The sequence below is a fragment of the Zosterops lateralis genome (genome assembly GCF_965231275.1).
Source record: "Zosterops lateralis genome assembly, chromosome: 9".
Taxonomy (NCBI): Eukaryota; Metazoa; Chordata; class Aves; order Passeriformes; family Zosteropidae; genus Zosterops; species Zosterops lateralis.
In genome coordinates, this window is record NC_139769.1 from 9,250,545 (window position 1) to 9,274,080 (window position 23,536).

General features: G+C 38.0%; 1 protein-coding gene across 7 annotated transcripts in view; it reads right to left on the reverse strand.

Annotated features, from left to right (window-relative positions):
• Positions 1 to 23,536, reverse strand: part of MAST2 (microtubule associated serine/threonine kinase 2) — a 186,746-nt gene that overhangs the window by 37,313 nt on the left and 125,897 nt on the right. For 4 of the 7 annotated variants that reach the window (XM_083867703.1, XM_083867707.1, XM_083867706.1 and 1 more), the window contains 6 exons: positions 22,254 to 22,329; positions 19,794 to 19,814; positions 17,199 to 17,277; positions 11,864 to 12,018; positions 4,158 to 4,233; positions 3,072 to 3,281 (listed from right to left, as the gene is read on the reverse strand). In XM_083867703.1, coding sequence (XP_083723829.1) covers positions 3,072 to 3,281; positions 4,158 to 4,233; positions 11,864 to 12,018; positions 17,199 to 17,277; positions 19,794 to 19,814; positions 22,254 to 22,329 — 617 coding nt within the window. Of the gene's footprint in view, positions 1 to 3,071; positions 3,282 to 4,157; positions 4,234 to 11,863; positions 12,019 to 17,198; positions 17,278 to 19,793; positions 19,815 to 22,253; positions 22,330 to 23,536 lie in introns of those variants that run through there. The other 3 variants (XM_083867704.1, XM_083867708.1, XM_083867709.1) reach the window with 2 other exon arrangements.

Consider the following 23,536-nt stretch of genomic DNA (forward strand, 5'->3'; position numbering starts at 1 on the left):
CCAACTGACTACACCTAGGCAACAGTCATCAGACTTCTTTTGGCTACTTCTACCTCATTGATTCACCCAAGTAATAGCTGACTATAACCTTTTGTTCCTCAATAACCTGAGATTCTAACCCGTGGTAATGGGTAAAGAACTGAATGTCACATGTTCTTTTTTACATCAGTGCTTTATCTTGTATTTCTGTATTTCTACTTTGATGTGAAGTGTAGCATTCAAGTTCATGTTTTCCAAAATGAAGAAAATCTCTTAAATTCATTTTTATTTCATGATTATTTCAATGATGTGATAAGTTCTTCTGGCTAAAAGACAGTATTTCATGCTCCAAACAAGGGAAAAGATCTCATTTGCCATAGCTAATGAGATTTGTTGGCATGTTATTACAAAAGCCAGGATCTAAAAATCTTCCCAAAGCTTTCTGGTTTGGTGCATTTAAACAGCTCATTATTTGCATACCCAAACAGTCTGTTTTACATTTTTACTCAAACTGCAGTATATTAAATCAAGTTTCCTTTTTATGGTTTGAAATGCTGTGCAAGTTTAGTTTCTTACCAGGTATCAGAATCCACAACTTAAAAAGAATTTTTAAGAGAGAGAATCCATTCTTTCACGGTAAAATTGTAAGAAAATCCATGGATATTTCTGCCACTTGCTGGCCTCATTATTCACCAATAAAGCATCTTTCCAATCTTTCAGGATGTTATAAAAATATACCATAAAACTCCATAGCCTACTACACAGACCATACAACTCCCAAGTCGAGCAGCTTTTTGAATTACCATCTAACTGGTATTATTTATGTACCTATTCTTTATGATACTTTACAATCTAAGCAAAGGTTAAGATTCTGCCATCGAATTTGGAATACTTTAAACTTGTCTCCAAAATGTCCTGTGTTTCAGGTGAGTCCTCCAAAAGAAATAGCATCACCAATTTCTATACATTTTGACTAAAATGTCCCAATTACTTCCTTGCAGAGCAAAGGGCAAAGCACAGACTAGGCAAGCAAAGAAAACAACTAGCTTTTAAATATTAAAATCTAAAAGATAAGATAAAGGACAGAAAATGCCATAGGACAGGAAAAAAAAAAAAAAAAAAAAAAACAAATGAGAAATATGTGGAATGAAGCCTTTGGCTTTCCTCCGATGTCTTTAATGTCTTTGTTCTCTCCCTTCCCAGCCACCCTTACCTCTCTGAGGTTTCCTTTTAATCACCTCTAGCCCACCTTCCTTCCCAGAGTAAATCAATGAAATTGAAGAGCTGACCCTTCTCTTGCCCCTGCTCTGCAGAAGATGTTAAGGAGGAAGAGGGCAAAGAAAGCCCCGAGTGTCAATTCCTGAACAAGCTCAGAGATGACCATTGTATCTCCTCTAATCACAGTACAATGACACCTTTCCCAGTATTTCAGAACAGCAGGATAATGCCTGTAGGATCAAGGGGGAAAGGACATTTAAGAAGTGTATTTTGAGGATTTGTTCTGAGGGAAAGGGGAGAAAAGGAAAAAGCTGATTCATCTGACCCACACCTTCTCTGAGACCCTGATTAACCTCTTCAGGCCAGAAGACAGGACTGGAAATGCAGACTGGAAATGGCCACCCCTAATTTATGGCCCTCTCAGTTCCTTATGGTGTAAGAAATCACTGTCCACACACAGAGGAGGAAAGTCAGGGAGAGGGAGAATTTCAGGCTCCAAGGATCTGCTACCAGAAGCAGTAAAACACAGTGTAGTCCCCCTGTGCCCCTGAAATGTAAGGGATTTCGCTGAGCACACAAAGTCACTTTTAATGAAACCTTTCCAACTTCCAAACCATCACCCAAAGAGGCCTGATCCCTTATTATTTCATGTGCAAATACCCTGCTTCCAGACTCTGGAGATATCAGGGGGATCCACAAGTGGTTACTGATATCCTATAGGCAGACAAACATATAGCCTCTCAAAAGATATTCCCTACCTCTCTTCGTCTGCCAAAATTATATTCCCCATCCAAGCAGAACACCACAGATCCAAACATGACTCACTTTTCTCTCAAGTGTAACAAATACCAGAAAAATTACAGCCATACTTATATAAATGGGATAGCCAAAAAATTTAGCTGATACAAGGGAAGTTCTTGCAGCTTTCAGAAGGCTTTTTAATACAATAATTGTATATTAATATAGTATTTTTACTCATCTGCCTTTTTTTAATGTCCGCAAAGAGTGGCAAAGGGACATAGGCTAGCGCAATTCATGCCAATGTGTTGGCAAACTGATCAATAAGGATAAAATAAAATAAAAATAAAAATAAAGTATTTCAGATGTTTTGTTTCCAGGTGTCTCTGTGATATTTGCTATCTGAGAAAGCAATCTTTATACAACCCATTTTTCAGCTTGCTGTATCATTAAAGCAGAGGATTAGGAAGACATTCCTAAACAGAGGTCTGGATCCAGCAACTGGCAATAGCACGGACTCTTCACAACAATTATAGCATAAATTCTAAGAGATGTTTGAAATTGAATATTGTTTTCATTTTAAAGGAAAAGAGCAATTTTTAATGAGTAGCTGAAGCACACTGAGAATGCATTAAAATTACGCCCCCTTGTGTATTTTCATATGCTTTGAATGCCACAAAACACATCCAAGCACTAAAAATCCCACAACTGGATTAAGTTCAGCTCAAGAATATCTTTTGTGAAAAAATTTTCAGCAACACTAATAACTACAGTGTTTTCACTCCTTGAAGGCACTATTGTAATGAATGAGTCATTCAGAGTGTCCTCAAGTTCATGAGAAAAGATTTCAGTAATTTTGTTCATTGGAATAAACCCAATTTTCATAAATGGTAAAGACTGCCTTTGATTTACTCATATTCCCATTTAATTTCTGTACAAAGTTCACAGGTGAAGTGATTTACTCAAACCCACCCACAATAGATCAACAGGAGACTGGAACATCTCAGATCTCCTGACACCCCCCACCTGCTGCCCCTCCCCTGGAATCCACACTGTCTCTCCCAAAATCAAAGCTCTGGCTTATTGGTTGAAGTTTCAATCCAAATAATATATTCTACTTTCCAGAGGGCACTTACATCCTGGAGAAGTTTCTCCAAGTTTTCCTGCAGCTCATAAAAGTACCGAGAAGTAATAAGACCTTCACGTGATTTATCTAGGCAATCTCTGGCCAGTTCAATAACTTGATGATGAATGAAACTTAGGACCCCATCCGCTAATTGCAGCACGTTCTCTGGAGCATTGGAGGCAATAAACTCAGCCAGCCGTTCTTCCATCTGTGCCGTGGCCTAAAAGTGCAGAATAAAGAGAAATTACTCCTGAATTTCACTAAGGCAGACCTTAAAGCATAAACAAGTAGGGTGCTAAAGTAATGTTTACAATACCAAATTGCAGGAGGTTTAAAAAAATATTCAAAAACACAGTAGTGTTTTTTTTCTGAGAATAAAGACAGCACATCAGAGGCAAAAGTTATGTTCACATGAGTAAACAACAAAAATTAATCAAAACACACTTTCTGAAAATGTAAACGACCATAAAAATATCTTGGTCCTGAGGCTGTATCCCTCCCTGGGTCTCCAAAGTAAGGATGCAAGATGTGAGGCAGTTTTCAGAACTTTTAGACAAGACTGTGGAAGCTGAAAATCATTGCCCCGAGCAATAAACACACGGTGTTTCTATCACTATAAGCCCTGATATCCTGTCTCCAGAGAAACATCTCTTTTTGCTGGTGGTGGAACAGGAAGGAATGGCCACATCGACAGCTGTGGGATACATAAGCTTCTGCACTAATTTCAATGAGATTTTAACTTTTAAATTGCTTCCACAGGTTTCAATATTCAGCTGTTTAAAAAGCCAAGGCGTGGCCCTTCTTCTCACTCTTGTGAGAATTTCTCAGGCCAATAAAAGACATCAGAAATTTAGCAAATATGAAATACATACAAAAAACAATTCAGTCTTTTCCATCCTAATCTCTAGGTATACTAAATCTATTTCTCTACTGCAGAATTAACACATGAAGATGAGGCAACTTCAAACTCTCAGCAAACTGCACTGATTGGAAATGAGATATAAGAGCTGGGCTCCTTCTCCAACCAGCACTACAAACTAATTCTGAGCCTGGACACAAGTTCATTGAATGCATTATTCAAAAAGTGATTCTTTACCTTTGGAAACCTTTCTTTGTACACATGATTCATCATTATTATTTCACTGTCAAAGGAAACTGGAGAGCGACCAGGGCTAGAGGAGAAAAGAAATCATGTTATCATTTACAGAAATCACACCACAACTTTTCAAAACCCAGTGCTGATCATAATGCTGCCACATTGACTGTAGCCCTTCCAAAGCTTTGAGTTCACTTCAGTAATGTGCAGATGCTGAACTTCAGAGAAGATCCTGGCAAGCAACGGCAGTCTGCAGTCTTCTGGAGAATGCTGACATCCCTGTTGACATCCCTGCCCTCACAGGCTCTGGCAGAAACCCCCCTGTTTCATTTCCACTGAATGCAAACCCTAAGACAGAAGCTTGTAAAACCCCAGTGAATTTATTGCAGATACATTTGCTATTCCCCTCATTCTGTGACTGCCCTCTATGGCTGTGGGAGCAGCCCTACTCCAAAAGAAATCACAGTGAGCTCTGCAGTCTCTGGGGCCAGAAGGGAGCAGAGCAATAGGAAGTAAGGAAGTTGAGATGATCTGTTTTCCTTTGTCTGAAGGATACTGCATGAGCACTGTTATTTAGCTAGATCTTACATATAAAATAAATACCACAGGCAACAGGGACAGAGCACTTTTATGAAGGCTGCACTCCCCTGATGCACATTACACCACAGATCCATATGCATCTACGCACAGGTTAGCAAGAAACTTAAAGGCACGCCACAAAACCAGGACACTAAATCTTGACAAGATGCATTTATATTACTGTCTGGGTGGGTTTTTTTAAAGAAGGGTTGCATCTTGTTTCATCACATCTGATGGTATGCAGGGCTCTGACTCACACTGCCACCAAGGACAGCCGGATGAGGTAATGCAGATAATCCCCAGCCACAGATCGCCTGCAGCAGCTCATTTCTTCAGCTACCTTGTTTCAACGCTCAAAACAAACAAGGGCTTCAATTATTTGGCATCTTAAATTATCATTGTCTTCATGGTTTTAAGATTACTAAATACTACTAAAAATACTCTATGTCAAAAGATACAATTTAATCTTGAATGCGTTCAAACATTTCAAACTTTCTAGGGAAGGATGAAATGGATCTCTCTAAATGGAATAAATGCATTTTAAACTTGGAATGCATTACAGTTACTACCTTGCTGCTAACCTATTTAGAGCAAAAACATTCTTTTGGCAACATATATTAGCAATTCAAAGAAAATTTAACTCATTGGCTCACAGGCTGTAGCAGCACCAAACTCCTTGCATGCCTTGTACTGAAATTCCATGAATTACATCATGTCTTCTTTCTATTACTGTTTATCCCTTAGCTTGAGAAAATGCACTTCAGATTAAATCTGTCACTGAATCCTTATGTTGAAGAAGAAGAAAACTGATTTGGGTGTTATGAATAGCAAGTAAAAAGACATTTTCATCAACTTCCCTTAGCTTGGTAGATAGCTATTTTTAATCAACGAGATTTTTCTTCAAAAAGAAACTTACATTTATATTCATACGTAATACATGACATAATTAAACATAGGGGTAAAAATATTTAAATTGCAGAGTTAGAAGCTAATTCCCCTGCACATTTAGCCTGCTATCCTTATCCTTTTTTTCTCTAAGACCAAACATACTGACACAAACACAACACTTGTTTACTGGTACCTCATATGGAGCTGAAGGACTTGGTGAACAATTATTGAAGAATTTATTTTTCTCTGATGTAATTTTTCCCTGTGTGATCTAAGTGAGGTCTATATTACATGTATATGTAAGCCCTTTGATACTTACACAGAAATACTGAGGGACACACAGAGTTCATTTTAACATTAAATTTGCACCTTCTTAAGTATTTGCTATCTTAGGGCTACAATAAAACATGAGGGATTTTGCCTTTTGCTTTGAAGGCACTTTATTCATAAGGATACAGGAAATTAAGAGCTATGCAGAAATCAGGCTACTTGAACTGTCCTGCCAGCAGATGTAGCATTTCCTTAGGGAGAACCATGATAGCAGAATTTACTGTGTTTGCTTTTATATTTTAAAATAAAAAAAAATGTTTTTACAAAACAATTTCTGTGCACACCAATTGCCAAGAAAATGAACATTTAAAATCCCTCAGCTTCCTTGGGCATTTGCAGTTTTGTCTCTCACCTCTGGAAGCTCATCAATGCCACTTTTTACCAACTAAAATGACACAGTACCCAAAAATCTCTGGATAAATCCTCGGATCAAGGGGCACATTGTCATCCAAAATAAAATTTGCTCAATATACCAGGTCAAATTGAATGTCTAGCTGACTATAGCAAGACTGCAACATAATATACTGCACCATAATTTTTAATGTTGATCCTCAGCTTGGGAAACTAAGGAACTAATTAGCTGGATACCTGACTAACTAACCAAAGGCTGCCTGCCAAGCACTGCTGGGCACTTTACAGCATCTCTGGGACACAACCAGGTGAAAAAGGAACAAGGACTGGGCAGATAACTGAATGCCACCAAGGGAGAACATAAGGAAATTTAGAAAAAAAAAATAAAAGGAGTTTAATACATTTTACTGGCATGACATCTTTTCAAATGCAAAAGCTTCACACATCTACCCAGCACCAAAAATTTCACAGACAACTAAACTGGTCTAACATTTCAAGCCTCACAGAGGAACAGATGATTTTCTGCAAAACAGAGGACACATGCTGTGCACGTGCATAACATTTTAAGACAAAAGGCAGGCTCCTTCCCTTTCCTTGGTGCAGACAGGTAGGTCAAAGAAATTATTATTGTCAGTGAGTTTTTCATTTCAGCAGAGCAGACATTAGAAGAATAATATCTGTCCCCTTAAGCTTAACAGCAGAATGAAAAACTATTTTCTCTTTCCACCTTCTTCACGCTCCCTCCACTTCATGAGACGATGTGGTGGTGGATTTTCAGGGATATCTATCTCCCACAAAGATTTCTGCTGCCTTCAACCTGTCAAACCTCATGTGTCCTTATCTGATGCTTGAAAGTGAAAATAGCTTATAGATAGCTATTTCAAGGAGCAACATTCATGCAATAACTTAAATCTTACAAAATCTAGTTTAAGTGTGACTAAATAAAACTGACATGTTTATGAATATGTAATTTTTCCTTCACTGTGATAGATGTATTTATTAGGAAAAAGCAAAAAAGCTAAAAGCTTTTTTGTGCTTCCCTCTGCCTTCACCTTGTACATAAAGGTTTAATTAGGTTGTATTTACAGGACATGACCAAAGTTCTCATAGGAAACTTAAAACTATAGGCTTTAATTTTCTGTCATTTCCAGACACACAAAAAAACGAATTTCAAAAGTAGAGAGCTGAAGTCGGATAAAGCAGGCACTAAGATAAGCCTTCTGCTGAAGGTGAGCCTTCCTCTTCCCCCAGAAATAAATATTTAAATCTTTCAGGTAATGAAAATCACATTAATACTGTAAGTCAGAAAACTCCCCCAGGAGTTGAAGCAGCAGGGGCTTCAACTTCTTCTTTCCCATATTTCAGGGGTTTTATGTATGCCAGCAAAGACTGAGACTGCTTTAGAAGGAAAGCAGAAAGTCGAGTAATGAGCAGTGCAAAGGACAAATAAGAATACCCAGTTTTCTTCACAACAAAAAACCACAAAAATGGTGAGTGAATCCAGAAGTTAATAAATTTAAATCCAATCACTTTAAAGAACCTTTTCAAGTCAAGTTCACAAGACACACTGTCTTAAGAGAGGAAAAAAAGAGAGCAACATTATCTGTAATGCAGTTAGAATGTGTTTTCAGAAGGAATAGAAGCATTGTGCTGTACAATATAAGACTATTATCCTTCCCCAAATCCTTGGGGGTGTGAATTCCCACTCCAGAGCTTGTGGTGGACGGCACTGTCTGAGAGCAGCATGAAGGGACAAACCCACCACGATTACTCAAGTGGTTAAAGCTGCCTCTGAAGTGCACTGAGATGAGAGAGCCCCACAGCCTGCAGGATGAAAGATAAAAATGGACTTTGCAGGCCACTGGTTTTCACAACACCTATTCCTTCTTGGGCATTTCATCATCAGGAGTCTTTTTTGGTATTTTCCAGGAGTTTTGTCTGTATATTCTTAATGGCAGGATCCAGCCTGTTAAAGTCAGGTTAGGGGATTGCATTTAAAAAGCACTACCCAGCCAAGAGATGAAGAAGGATGATCTCATCTACTTCAACTATATAAAAATTCACTGCAACAATCTTCAGCCTTTTTTAGCTAGACAACATTACCCTGAAATACAAAAAGAGATCAAGAAAAATGGGCAGATTGGTGGGCTGAGTGACTGCACAAAGGTAGCTTCTGAAAAAGTCATTATTAGTTAACTCTACTTTTATCTCTGACATTCTCCACACAATCCCACATGTGAGCAACTGCTAAAGATGACAAGTAAAGAGAACTGGGAAAAGATGGAAGGCAGCATCTCTCTAACTTCAAAAGAGTAATGATGCCAAGTTTAGTGTAAGTATTCACAACTTTTCATGCATTTTACTCCAGAGAAAAGATCTTGTTCAGGTAAAGCACAGGATTGATCTAAATAAAACAAATGTAGCCTGGGGATCTCTCTGTTGGTCAATAATTTGAAAGATTTGAAGGCTGCATTATTTAAAAAAAACGAAAAAAAAACCAGTTGAGAGATGATCTTTAGGAACTACTTCTGCAGTTAATAAAAAAATATTTTCTTCTACTGAAGACAGACTACAAGCACCAAAACAGGTGGGTCACATGGAATTATGTCCTTTGACTGAGCATGTGAGTACTGGATTTCTTTGAGACAGATGAGAGAACTGGCTCCTGGATTCTGCAAGCAGCTTTATAAGGACATCACACCTTTGCCTTCCAGTGCTGGTCTTGTATTCCCTCCTTCCCCCTGCACAGGAAAGCAGCTGGGAAAGAACCACAGCCATTTCTTCAGGGCAGAAAATCTGGGCATTTCAAATAAGGCATGATTAAATAAAAGATGAGTATCTTCAGTGCCCACTGGCAGAACACCTGAAGCAAAGCAGAGGTGCTGCCAACCTGTCACTGCACCCTCCATGACTTCACACTTTGTTAGTTTTATCATCCAGTTTGATCATTAAGAGTGCTCTGTATGAATAGAACATTTGCAGCTAGGTACAAGAAAATGGTACATTTCTAGCCAAAGAAGTAAGTATATTTTTCTAGAAGTTACATCTAGGCAATATTCTATACCTAGGAGCATAAAAGGATCATCTGACACTTCTAAAAAAAAAATTAAAATCTTGGGTTACAGTGACAAAAAAAAACAGTCCCAGCATTTGACAGTGACATCTCAAAATGCCAGTTCCTCTCTCAAAAAGAGATGTAAGGCTGCAGTCATATAGAATAGAAAATGAATACACATTAACAATGACACCATCTTTTAAATTACAAAGCCATGGCTGCAAATTAAGGGGAAATGTCTGATGTATTTTGTTCATCTGCTTTTCATTAAAGCTGATCAAACAAGATCACTGAATGAAAAAAAAAATACATTTTTAGGAAATTACTGCTTAATTTAATTTAATGTTGAAAAACAAAAAGCTGTTCTCAGCTTTTATTTTTTAAGTAAGTGAAAATACCTTCTCACCAAGTGAGGTAACTCTAAAGTGTGGACAAATAAATAAGCAAGCTTTGTGCAGTGAACAATGTCTGGTCTTCATGTATTTCAGTACTTGTTTGTTTACAAGTACAGGCTGCCCTCTGTGAAAGAGGGTTTTTGCTCCTGCAAACATTGCTCCAGTTGGTTGGATTGACCTATCCATTTTCCTTGGGGGTGCAAGGGCCAGCATGGATGCCTGTATGGTCCTTTTGAGCCTGGTAGTGGCAGGGGGGCTTTAGAGTCACACAGCATCACAGTACTGGCAATAAGCAAAATGAAAACCAAATGAGGCATAGTGAGTTGAAAAAATTAAATTACTTCATTCTAAGCTTTGGAATACCAATAAGGCTGGACATTACCACACTAAAAACCAGTGAGAGAGCCACAAAAGGTATTCAAGAGAGGAAGAAGATTAATCAGCTATATGACACACTGAATTAATCTCACCCCACCACAAATTATAAACTACTCCATGATCAGTCTGCTTCAAACTGATTCACAGAGGCAAAATTCTCTGCAACCTGATAACCCATACTAACAAAGAAGAAAATAAAATTGGGCTCTTCACATGGTCATGTACATCATTCTTGCATTAGCAAAAGTGTCTTCTACACCTGTATCAAAGGACAATCATTATTTCAGCATGTGTTGTCTACAGGAGCTGCCTCACCTCTAGGGAATTAGTACCACTACAGTTACACTACTCAGCAGGGGTCAGTGTTAAGAGTGGCAGCACAAGGACTCGAGAAGGACTATTGCTCCAAGGGACTTAGTACAAAATTTATAATTAGTCTTTCACTACATGGCACTGAGGAGGTGCCTGGCTAAGTGTGCCCACAGTACTCACCTGCTCCTGTAGATTACTGTGTAACTACACTTAGCAGATCCATATGCAATTACCATGCAGCCTGCACTGAAGTTCAGAACATACAGATAATTACAAATAATCGTGACAGGTCAGCTCTGCCATGACATGACATTCACCATGGGTTTTGTTGTTACCCTGGCCTGTTTCACTTCCTCCTCTTACAAATTCCCACCCAAGTCCTGAACTGGGCACACTGATTCAGCAATTCCAGCTGGCAGTTTCTGAATATTGTCCATTAATTTAAAGGTGATATCCACCTCTGACATCCTCAGATGAATGAAGACTTCACCTCCTCCAACCCTGCTTGTAAAAACCCTTCTCTTTCACAAGGTGTGTCTAGACTTTCCCTAGACTTACATTCACTTGGTCCAGCACTAAAGGCATAGCAAAACTTGAGGCTTTTGCCACGACACAGAATGTTTATGGATTTATTCCATATAACTGTTAGAGATCTGCAAGAAAGATTGTCCAGAGAGTTTGTGAAATCTCTGTCCTTGGAGATATTCAAAAGCCATATGGACATGATCCTGGGCAGCCTGCTTGAATAGGCCCTTGCACAGGATGACCTCCAGAGACTCTTTCCAATCTCAGCCATTCTGTAACTCCATGAAAGATGAAATTCTAGTTGCTTCTGGTTTTATGTAGGAAAAATCAACTACACAAGGAAACAGCCCTGAATAGTTATCTTTGAACAATCAGTTCTCTGAAGCAACACTAAAATTATTCAATTATTAATGCAGCAGAAATGTTTTCAGCCCTATTACAAAATTGTGCTGGGGTGCAATTGCATTTAAGGTTTTGACTTTATCTACTCTGGTTTTCACACCCCTTCAGAAGCATTGCCAGAAAAGTTATTAGAAGTGGTTATGACCACATCCTGATGATATTGTACCAAAATTTGCAGAAGACACCTCACTAAAGGAAATCTACATCCTATGCATTTAGTTTGAGACACTGGTGGATGTTTTCACAGAGTTATTGTGAAAATACAAAAGCAGAGTATACCAACCACTTTGCAATCCAAAAGTTTAGCATCAAATGTGAGAAAAAAAAACCCCTTTGTGATCAGATGAGGGGAGCTACATGTTGAGTAAAATTGTTTCAAAAACATGTAACAAAGCAACTAAAAATTACTACTTTTTGATCTGAAAGCACATATAGAAATGCAATAAACATGCTCAACATCTTAAAAATTCAACAAGCAACCCCAAGCTCACCTGAGACTGCGGGATCGAGGCCTCAAGGCTGGAGAATGGCGCCCTTCCTCATCAGTGATGCTCTCAGTACTGAAATGCTTTGTCAGGAAATGAAGTTCATCTGCCGTGGGCTGAAAGGGCAGCTGGTGCAGCTTCTCCTGAGATGAGCATGATGACTGAGTACAGAAAAAAATACAGAAAAGAAATGCACTAAACGCATGCATAGGGGTCAGCTAATGAATGGAAGAGGAACGGATTCTGCCAGACACTGCGCACTCCAGCGGAAAAGAAAGCTATTTATCAGACCAGGTGCCTCTTTTTACTGTTCTCATTAGGCTAAGCCGACCCTCACATTGAATGACAGAGCTGGTGAGATCAGCAAAACTTTGGGAGAGGGCTAGGGAACCACTGCATCTGATTGTGGAACCAGTACATCTGATCATGCAGGTAATTTACTATCAGGAGACAGAAAGGAAGGCACGTGAGTACCAGCACTGCCTGGGAAAGGACAAGGAGGTTCCTGGAGTGGTGAGCAACTTTCTTTCCTTTTCCCTCATGTTCTCTTAGCTCAGGAGTTTCACTGGCATGCAGAATGCTATGGAGCTGTGCAGACGTAAGAGTGTTCTGCTGGTTATTGGCTCTCACTGGAAATTTTTTTATGTTTTAGGATTTTATTTCTCCTTTTCATTACTCATCAAGCTTCTTCTCTAACAAGGGAAATATAATAAAGTAAAGTATCTGACTTTGTTTTAAGATTAACAAAGTTTTTCATTAGTGAGTGAAACATGTTATTCTTCTGTAAATAAGTTGATGTATTTATATGACACATGTCCTGTGATAGACATGACACTGAGATTAAAAGAAATATTTGTGGGAAATGCTAACAACATCAAAGTTGGACATTCCACAGGAAAAAGCTGAAGGTCAACTAACAAATGTATTTTTTGTGTGTGATTCTTCAATGCCCCTTTCCATTTTAGAGAAGTAAGAAAATAAATTACGTAAGGAAAAATTAAAAATTCTCTTTAAAAACAAAAGAGAAAATGAAAAAAAAGAAGTGCTGAATAATCAGAGTAGTACTGAACACCACCAGTGGGCCTTATTAAAAACATCACCCTGACCTAAGTTCCACAGCTCCTTATTATCTGATGAAATTAATTATGTACACTGTTCCAGCAGAAAAACTTTTCCTTTTGCTACAATAACCCTCACTCAGACTGGAACCACCACATCCTAGTACCACAAGTATTGATGGAGGGAGTTTTACATAACACATATGACCAAAGTTTTAACTCACCTAGCACAGGAAAGAAAGCATAATCTGACTCTTGCCATATAGCTAGATCATTTGGATTGACATTTTCTGAGGGGAAAAAACCCAATCAATCAACAAATCTGAGATAAACAAATCACAGAGAATGCATCTGTTCAAATGGTTATTCTAAGTATTGTAAGCAACAGAAAATCAGGTGATATAAGAACCTATAAACCTGAAGATCCTATTTTAGATAAGAATTTAATTGGCTCCAGATCCACTCCCACTGCACTGCACAGAGACATTTACAGAAAAGAACCCCCTTGAAAGCCTTGGGATGTGCACATACTTCCCAAGTGCGCCTGGAACTGGAAGCCATCCCATTCCCAATGTTTTCTTTCAGGCAGGTCTGTGTGGAGGGACCATGTTGGGAAGTCACTTCCAGCCCAGTGTGCACACACTGATGTTTACCCAAGTGCTGTATCAGTTTACCCTGGTCTATTCCACGCTGAAGCCAAGAGAGAGTGTGAGTATTTGCCCCTTTGCCCACAGCTGTTCTGCTGCTCAAACTGTTTATGCCAAATACAGTGACTATTGTCTCCCCTAAACACAGAATTATACAAGTCCTGTTTTGGTTTGCAGAGATTTCATTCATGTCTTTGTTTATGTCTCAAACAATACAAGGAGCAGGGAAAAGAACCTGCCTATGAAAAAACCTCAAAAGAAAAGTGAGCTGGCAGCTGAAATCTCATTCATGGTGAATAACACCATGAATAACAGATCCAGCAGTGGAGCAGGAAATACTAAAGACTCTTAAAAACCTGCATTAGCAGATGCCCAAGTTCTGGCATTGCAAATACATGTCTGATTCAAAATAAAATTAAGGAAGTTAGTTGAATAGATACTTGAATTAGAGAAAAAAAAATCAAAATTTATTGTCTAGAAAAATCATTTAAAACTTTATGTTTCCCAACAGCAAAATCACTGGGGAAGCAGTGCTAGGCAACCCATGGAGAGCCCAGCAAAATGCTCCCTCCACTTCCTCTCCCTATAAGCAATCAGATCACAAAGTTTAGAATTCCAGAGAATAATTAATGAAGGCCCTGAAGATAAAGACCATGGACTTTTCTCTGCCTAGGGCTTCTCTAGCAGTATTAAGGTGTACAACCTTTCAATAAAAAAGCATGAAAGCAAAGTGAAACACTTCTGAAGTATTGATTTTCAGGTAATCACATCACAGTACTCAATATTTGCAGCAGACTAATACAAATATCCCCCTGGTGTCTTAATTACAGATGCAGAATTAGCCAACTCTTCTCCAGTAGAAAAAAAAAATCAATCTATATTACAGTTGCTTATAAACTAACTCTGCATGTAGAAAATGAATAGCAGGTTAACTGTTTAAAAATAATTGTATACTGGCCAATCTAACTGATTATTTTATGTTCACCTAACTTGAAAAGTCTTCTCCAGCTTTTTCATTGTTGGTCTGATGATACATTTGGTCTTTATGATTTGTATGGAAAGAGTAAATGTGGTTTGGTTTTGACTGAAGTGTCATCCCTCATTTGGAAGCAAAAACTAAATCAGAATCTGACTGACCTTAGGCTAGGTAAATACCTTGGATTGTTCAGTAGGTTGGTACAGCAGGTGACCCATGATCACAGAGATGAGGGCCAGCTCTTGCTCTCATACAAAAACTCAACCAGGAGGACACAGAACGGTCTGTGCCCTTCTTGTTATTTCATTTCCCAGTGGCACATACACCAGAACAAAGGTCTACTGGCTCCCTTTATCTTGCTTGGGAAAGAAACATAATCTTGAGGACTGATCATGTGGAATGGAAGCCAAAACTTCTGTTAAATTTGTATCTGCAGCACTAATTCATCGTGTGCTTTTGACAAGCCCCTTCACTACCTCTTACTTCAATTTCAAAGTCTATGCAGGAATAACACTGCTTATCAACTTCAGAGGTGTTATTCAGATCGATTCAAATTAATTCTAATCTGTAAAATACTAGATAATAGGATTGACTTAGAAATGTAATACCAGGTTTAATAGCTCCAACAATTGCATCACTGCTTACTAAACAGCCCATTGCAATGCCTTTCTACTACTGAACCAGCAAAAAGACTGGAGATGACCAACTTGGTCACTTAGGAAAAAAAAAAAGTCTTGGAATTACATGTTTCAGCCTCTTTCCTTGAAGTTGAATTCAGGTCTAACTACAACTGTCACTTCATGCTTCTCATTACACTTACTTACACTTTGTAAAATTACCACTTGAACTGATGCTTTCTACATGACACGTCTATCTCAGATTTGCTGGATTGTTTGTTTATTTCATAGGAAAACATCAATCAAAATTATCTATCTATTTCTGGGAACATGACAAGAGGCAAATATGCTTTATTTCCCAGGCCAGAAAGCTGAGAACTTTCTAAAAGTGGCCTTGATGTCCTGATTTCAAAGCAAGAACTGATACTTCCAACAGATTTTTGGTGCTGTTACTTTTCCTCTCTCCATGGGCATCTACCTTAAGTCTGGTCAGACTACAAACTCTTGAAAAACTACAGTTTGGCCCCCAAAGGTGTCATCTTCACAAGCAAATTGGAAGCTGTCACAGTGACTAGCAATGACCAAGCAATTTGGATGTCAACCATATGGAAAGTAACTGTACTTGCCCCATGCTCCCATAGCTTGCTCCCAGAAGAGAACTTAGACATGGATTATGCCCATAAAGATTTAACCTAAGACTATAAAGGCTAAAGCAGAGCCCCTTTTTAACAGCTGCTCTCAAGTGCTTGAATATATAATAATGTGTGGCAGTGAAACCAAGGACATCTTTTCCATGTACATTTTTCTGTGCTCCTGCCCACATATCTGTGTGCACATTGAGATCAAGTCACCTGCCTTCCAAGGAGACAAAAAGCACCCCAAACTGAACAAGAAAACAACTGTCTTGAAGTTCAAAAGACAACAAATGGTAGAAATTGTGTGAACTAGAGTTTGCAAGAATACGTCTGAACAAATGAAGTAATAGAGATAAGATTAACATTGCAGAATCGAATTTTAATCATATCAATTTATACTAAAAGGAAACTTCAGACCCCAATTTCTTCTTTTTCTATTTATTTCTATTTGAATTTAACACTCATCTCCAAAACAACTTATATATTTGTGTTTGAGAGGCACTAGAAAGTTTATGGATGAACTTAGAACAACTCACAAGGAAAACAATAATATATTGTAAGATTTGCATAACATGCAGTACTGAGTCCTAATTAATAATAAATAATTAGATAATTAAATTATTAGTACAAAACCAGATGATCAGTATTATGGAAAGAGGCAGTGATTTGTTACCACACAGCTGAAGATACCGTAAGACACATACAAAAGCATGTTACATTAACTCTGTACTTTATATTCTAATGTTTCTATGTTTGTCTTTGCAAGGTTCTCATGTGGATAACCACAATGCCTAGCTGATTTAAACTAAAGAGTAAGAAGCATGTCATTTAGGAAGCATGTCAGAGTTACAAGGGTTAATATGGTGCTGCCAGCTCAGTGGTAGTGCTGACAGAACTCAAGCAAACTGCAGCCAGCCTTCCTAATGATGGGTGTAAGAATTGAAAAGCTTCATTAGGAGGTTCAAATTATGGGAGTTCAGTAACAGATGTGGCTTATCAGTTTTTCTTTCTGCTAGCCTGGTAGCAGAGGTTTTCAGACTAAGCACTTGAAAGCAGACAAGAATTTCATTTCCCAGTTACAAAAAGCTGAGAGATGGAAGGTATTTGTGCACCATCTCTAAGTCCTGCCACTTGGGAGACTTTGTGCCACTCAAACGATCACTTGAGCCAAGTGCTGCACTGGGATTTCACCAATGCTAAAGGCAAAGTGCAAGATGATAGGAGCTGGGAAATGGAGGAAAAAAGCAGCAAAACCAATAATTAAAATAATTTTTAAAATAATTAGTATATTAAATAATGTTAGCAAAACAATGAAGAAAGATCCAGTATTTTAGTAGAGACTCAGAAGCTGATTTGTTAGGGTGTATTTGTACAAACTGAATTGCTTGGAAAAGTCTGTGTCACTTACTGAAACTGTTGAACTGGGAGTGTTTGTTCCATATCCAGACGAAGGAAGGGAGGCCAAGGACCAGCGGCGTCCATCCGTTCTGGAGAGAAGATGTAAGGGAAATTACAGTCAGGAACATAGTGAGCCTAATTCTTGAGAGAAATAAGCAATTTTCTCCTCTGTATCTCCTAACCTCACACTTTTATTAATGTCTTGAATTATTCAGATACATCAGGTATCCTATTTACAATCACACTTGTGGAAAAGTAACTGAATATGTTTCAAAAGCAAAACTTGGGTGTCCTTAGAAAAGCTACAGCAAAGGGGCACCAAAATCCTGCATTAAGTCGATGCTTTGTACTTGTAGAAAACTTGGAGCTTCTAAAGCAGACAAATAAAAACAGCTCCTTGCAAACTTCTTTGAAAAAGACACTCATGTTTAACATACTCATGCAGCTCATTGTCTTCCAAATGAAGATTCAGACTGAGGACAAAAAAATCACATTACATCAAGAATCACCTGAAAGTAGATTAATTTGTTTACCTACTCAGAGGGCATTCTGCCCAGCACATTGCCTGGCACGGCTGGAGAATCAAACCCACAACAGCAGATAGGAACAGAGCCAAGGAGCCCACTCCAAACACATACATAAATCACAGGAACCTCACCTAGGGTCCCTTCTCCTCCAGTCAGTGTAACATTAGTAATTATTTCCCTATTGTAGCCAAATAAACATGTCCCTCAGGGCAAACATCCAAAACATTGTGGAGATACTGCAGAAAGGTCCTGTTCTGCCAGTGTCAAAACTGAAGAACTGAGGAACTACACAAAAGCTTTGAGAAGAATCAGCGCTGCCCTCCCCGAAACCCTCTTCTTCCCCACATTCAATCTCAGTGAGGATGAAAATTGAACTACATTCAGCTCAGTCTCACAACACTTATTCTCTCTGATCTATTCTACCACATTTTGTGTCCTTAAAATGGACATCCATGTCCTGTTGCACAATGGGATGGATGTTAAAAGTCTCTTCCTCACATCAGTTTTCATTTGCTTGGGTTTTTTCTTGCAGCAGATTATCAGTAACTGGTCATATAACATGAAGCTGAATTAGAACAGTTCTAACTCTGGAGAGATATGGGGGGGGTTTGGTACACACAGATACAGTGCATTTATGCAAGTGCATTATAAAATAGGGTATTTGGTACAGGTCTGAAAGAGTGATTATAAAACCCTCAACTGTTATCTTCACAGTAATATTTCTTATGCCACTGTGCATACTCATGAAGCCTCATCTTCAGAAAAAGGTTCAGTGCCTACCAAGACAAAAAAACCTGTTTATAGTTTTCCCAGCTCTAGTTCCTTTTATTTTCAGGCACTGATACACACCATTCTTTGCAATCTATCTTAGAATGACAGGAAAATAAACTCACTGTTCCACATCACTGAAAGAATATTTTGTCAACAGAGTTTTAAAAAGACTCATGCTTCATGCATTAAAAAAAAATAAGTCTATAATGCAGATTTTTATTGCATGCCTGTGTTACAGCTAAACCCCATTTAGCCACAGGTGATATTTTCTCTGGCAAGACAATTAAATGTAAAAGAACAATCTCAAAATAATTTCAAATGAAATGGAATTTCTTTCCTAACCCTGAAAAACAACAGCTATCTGCATTACAAAGTTGTTGCATGCTGTGGTAAGGGATTGAACACCAAACTTCAATAATCTTCATTGAGTTCCTTGTAACATGCAGGGGCACTGGGGAAATATTTAGGTCAATGATTCAACCTCACTTTGGATCCTCAGTCCCAAAGCAAAACACTGTTGTTGCTTGCTGCACAAGTTACTCATTTCTAGCATAAGCTTGATTTTTTTAAAACTGAATTATCTAAATGGTAATTGAAATAACTTCAGAATTTTCATTTTGACAAAGTTACAAGTAAATATCTTTCTCAATCAAAAAATTCCAGCACACCCCTTCATGCTTAGGCCGTTTTCTGCTGATGCAATCCAGGCAAGCAACGTGCTAAGGAGTCAGGACAAACATATCAGCTCTACTCTAGCAGAAAAAAGTGGGACAAGAGTGAAAATCTTCCAAATCAAGGAAGAGGAAAAGACTTTTAAAGTAAATTCCTTCTGCATTTATGCAAGGCATTTCAAAGTACTTCAGTGTTTTGTTAATAAACATATTTTTAGAGAGACAACATGCAATATTACTTCAGGATAAGACACTTGGAATGAAATCTTTAGGGGTTTTATTTATTATAGTTGCTTTGCTAGGCCAACAAAGACATGCAAACAAACAATTTTGCCTCTAAAATGACATTTTAATTAGTTAATTATGGAGGTGTTTTTATGGCAGCTAAATGGTATTTCACGAAGAAGCAGATCAATTTCAAACAAGGAGTTAGAAAAACAACACATCTTCTCCAGAGCACTACCTGTTTATCACTTTAAGCCAAAATGTAAAGATTTTCTGTTTCTATTACAAAGCCTAGAAGCTGAATGCCTAAATGGGGTTGTTACAGCATGAACTTGTTAGGGACACGTGCTCGGTTGCACAGAAGCACAGTTCACACACAAACACAAACAGCAGCAATGGGATACACGTTACCTGTCTGCTCTGTGTCCATGGCTGTGTGGAAAAAATTGTACAATAATTATGAGAGAGGGAGAAGTAAACGATGGACATGATTTCTGAAAAAAAAACCCTTCATCTTGTGTTACTGGTATTCCTCCAAGATCAATTTTAGTGAGTATGAGCAGGATTAACCATACATTTCCTTATTCCAACAGGAGGATTCCTGCCTGTGTTGTGGCTATGACACAATCATTGAAAGGGTTTCTAACAAGGGATTTATGGTTAATCACAAGTCAGACTAAGGACAATCTTGCAGTAAATTGTAGTGGCTTTACAATAAAGCTTTCCAAACAAGTTTCCTATTCCATCTCGAGAAAGAACTCATCACAGGACTATAATGAAAGAATGGAAATCACAAATTATGTCCAAATGGGATAATAAATGAAGAAATTACACCACTAATAAAAGGCAGAAAATCAGCAACAAGTAATTCCTGTGATGGCAATGGCAGGAAATCAGGCAAGGGGCATATCTTAGCTCCACACAATGTCAATGAAAAGGGTACTGTGAAATATCCATTTCTCTGGCACCACACTTGTAATTCCTTAATTCTATCACATAGAAGTTATTCTGACACCAGTCTGGGGTAATCTAGCATGTATCTGTTGTTACTGCTGGCATAGCTATTCAGGCTGCAATGCAAGCAGAAAATAGAAACAGGTTTCTAAAACAAGCAGTGCTTAAGTGTTCTCTCCCTTGGCAGAAGAAGTATAGAGAGGAACATGCATACTACACTCAATAGGACAGGCTTAACCCTTATTCACCTATTTCTTTAAAAATTATATTTAAAAAGTGGAAAAGTATGAAAGGGCATTCTTCAGAGTTCTATTATTAAAACATTTATTTGCTGTCTGAACTTTTAGAAAGCAGTATTGAAAGATCGAGTTGAAACATGATGTTGAAAAATTACATTAACTTCTGACCGTAACTGCTGTTTCTGCTGCAACTTTTCTACTATTTTCCAGGATTCAGAACTACTGTGAGATACTTCAGATACTGTGAATACTGGTAAAAGTTCAGTTGATTACAACAGAACTTATTGAATACACCCAGATCAGGCTTTAAAAACAAATGAGGATGGGTCCATTTGAATTGTTTAAGCAGCAGGTAAAGCACTAATTTTCCCTCTGAGGCAGGAGGAAAATACATATCCAATCCCTTGCATTTCATGTGCTATTAAAAAGCATTTTCTTACATAAGACCAAAAGACCAGACCAAAGTCTGCTTCAAACAGAATTCAAGGAAATCAGGTTTTCTAGCAAATCACCTCAATGGAGAAATGCTCCAGGATTCTCCTGCCATTCAGACAGAGTGTACCTTATTCCATCAAATCCTAACCTTTTATTCTTCTTTAAAGTTTTGAAGCTTGTAATTTTTTCTAACTACTCCTCAAGCATAATCTGTCTTTCTCAAAAAACTTACTTCCTCTCAGGATGATCACACATTTCCCATTCTCAGTTCATCTGAACACAGATTGAGGTTTTTCCAGCTAAGTAAGGCAGAGTTTAACAAATCCAAAATACCTTTCTTACACTTGAATCTAATAACCCACCTCCCATGCACAAACCCTGCTTGGGAGCTCTCTAATTTCCCCATTCTTTCTTTCTCACAAAATTTAACTTTCTGTATCATTATCCATTTCTGCCTACCTGCTGGGATTCAACATTCAAATCACCATTTTTCTGTTTTCCCCAGCTGTCTCTATTCTTTCATTCCTGTTCCTTACACTAAACCCACCACTGTGGTATCAGATTTCTTTCCAGCAGTTTGATACACCACATGACCAGCACCTGTCCAGCACTTGCTGCAGGACAGATGACAGCTTCACATTTGGGTCACCCAGTGCTGCTCTTGTAGAGATTCTTGCAGACTGCAATTTCAATTATCAGCTCTTTTCCTCATTGAGCAGTAAGGTTCTCTTGACACCAATGCCCAAGACAGCAGAGAAAACTCAAGAGTCACTACCAGTGAGGAGGCAGGGAATGAAGACACAGAGTTGTGCACACCTAATTTAAGGTATGTTTATATTTGTGTGCAAACATAGCAAAGAAGATCAGTACATTTTCAATACACCTCAGTGAAAACATCTAAGGCTATAACTTCTCTAATCATGACTGGCTTTAATGTCACTCTGACTAAATAATGTGTCGTATCACATGCCCTACATGTCATTCTTCTGGGAGAACATTGCCTCTTCCCGAGGCAACATTAACTACTTAATTTACTTTATCTTTTTCTAGGTCTGAAAAGCACCTAATACATTCTGTATGTATGTAATATGTAATCCATAAGGAATAACATAAAATTAAAATTTAAAAAAATACATAAAAGAAAGTAAAACACAATCCAAAATGTTCAAACCCATAGGCCATTTCTAAATAAAGTATATAGACTATTTGTTTGCCAGTCCAAAGAGAACAGATCTTGCCTTACCTTCGGGCAGGAACAAAGGAAAAATGAGCAGGCGCATTTGGAGAGAAGTTCCTGGGACTGTCCAAGGGGCTGCTACCTGTTTAAGAAAGCAAAAATTAACAGCTCAAAACCATTTTGCTCACATTTGCAACAAATGGAGTAAGCTTTCAGTGTTCTGAAAGACTTTGAAATGCACATTGTAGTCACAAATAATTGGAAATATGAAGTTTTGAGCCTTTGATTTTTGAGCATTAGTTTGCTAAAGAAATGTTCTGACACAGATATACCAGTATTTTTTCTCCTTTTAAAATAATTTAAAGAGTATGTTTCATTTCCCACTTTCAGGTAAGTAACGTACCACCCATAGACTATAGAGTCTTTAAATATTTTGCAGTAATTTCTATCTACAAGCATTTCCTAACACTTGTCAATGAAAAACCTGAGTTAGAAGTGACACTGATGACAGTTTCAGGAATAATAAAGAGTAAGAAAACATTTCTTCCCAATGAATGTTAAGGTTGAATGCAAAATTCACTGAGAAAAAAAAAGGATATACCATGAAAACTGCACATGATAATAAAAGGACTGTGTATATGTAAGATGATTGGGCTAAAATCTATCAGCAGTCACACTAACTACTACTTTTCTGAAATAGTACTTCACCATTAAAATGAAAGTACCAGCAAAGCAATACAGAAAAGAAGGAAAAAAACACTTATTTTTTGGCACAAGTGTTTTTTTACTCAGGGCTTTGTCATATGGTGTGTAAGCATGGTGAGTGGTTTATTGCAACATATTTTATTTCAAAGTAAAAAGCAACTATCATGCAGAAAGCTCTTCTGAAAGCCAGGATCATCTACAAACTAACTACAGAAATATTTGAAAGTTATGGATGAATTTAGAAGCTTCACATCAGTGAGTGTGCTTTCTATTGGGCATGAAGTGGTTTGCTCTGCCTGATCATTAATATGGGCACAGAAGAGAAACCAGCCATGCAAAGAGCAAAGACAACAATATAGCAATAAAGTAAGACCAGGAAAATGAAATAGACTCTGGAAAAGCAATACACTGCAAGGTACATCAGAAATGGTTTTAAATTTAGATCCCATATAAAATGGTTTTATTTTAAAAGCCATGTTGAAAAGTCAAACCTCAAGTAGGAGTCATCTGCAAAGGACTTGTCTCTGTTTCAGAAGCTCAAGTTGCCCAGCTTCCCCCTCAGTGCAGCAGTGATTTAGAGGTTACAGTCCCATCCACCAACTTACTGAAGCTTATAATTAAGCTTATAATTAAGTCACATTAAT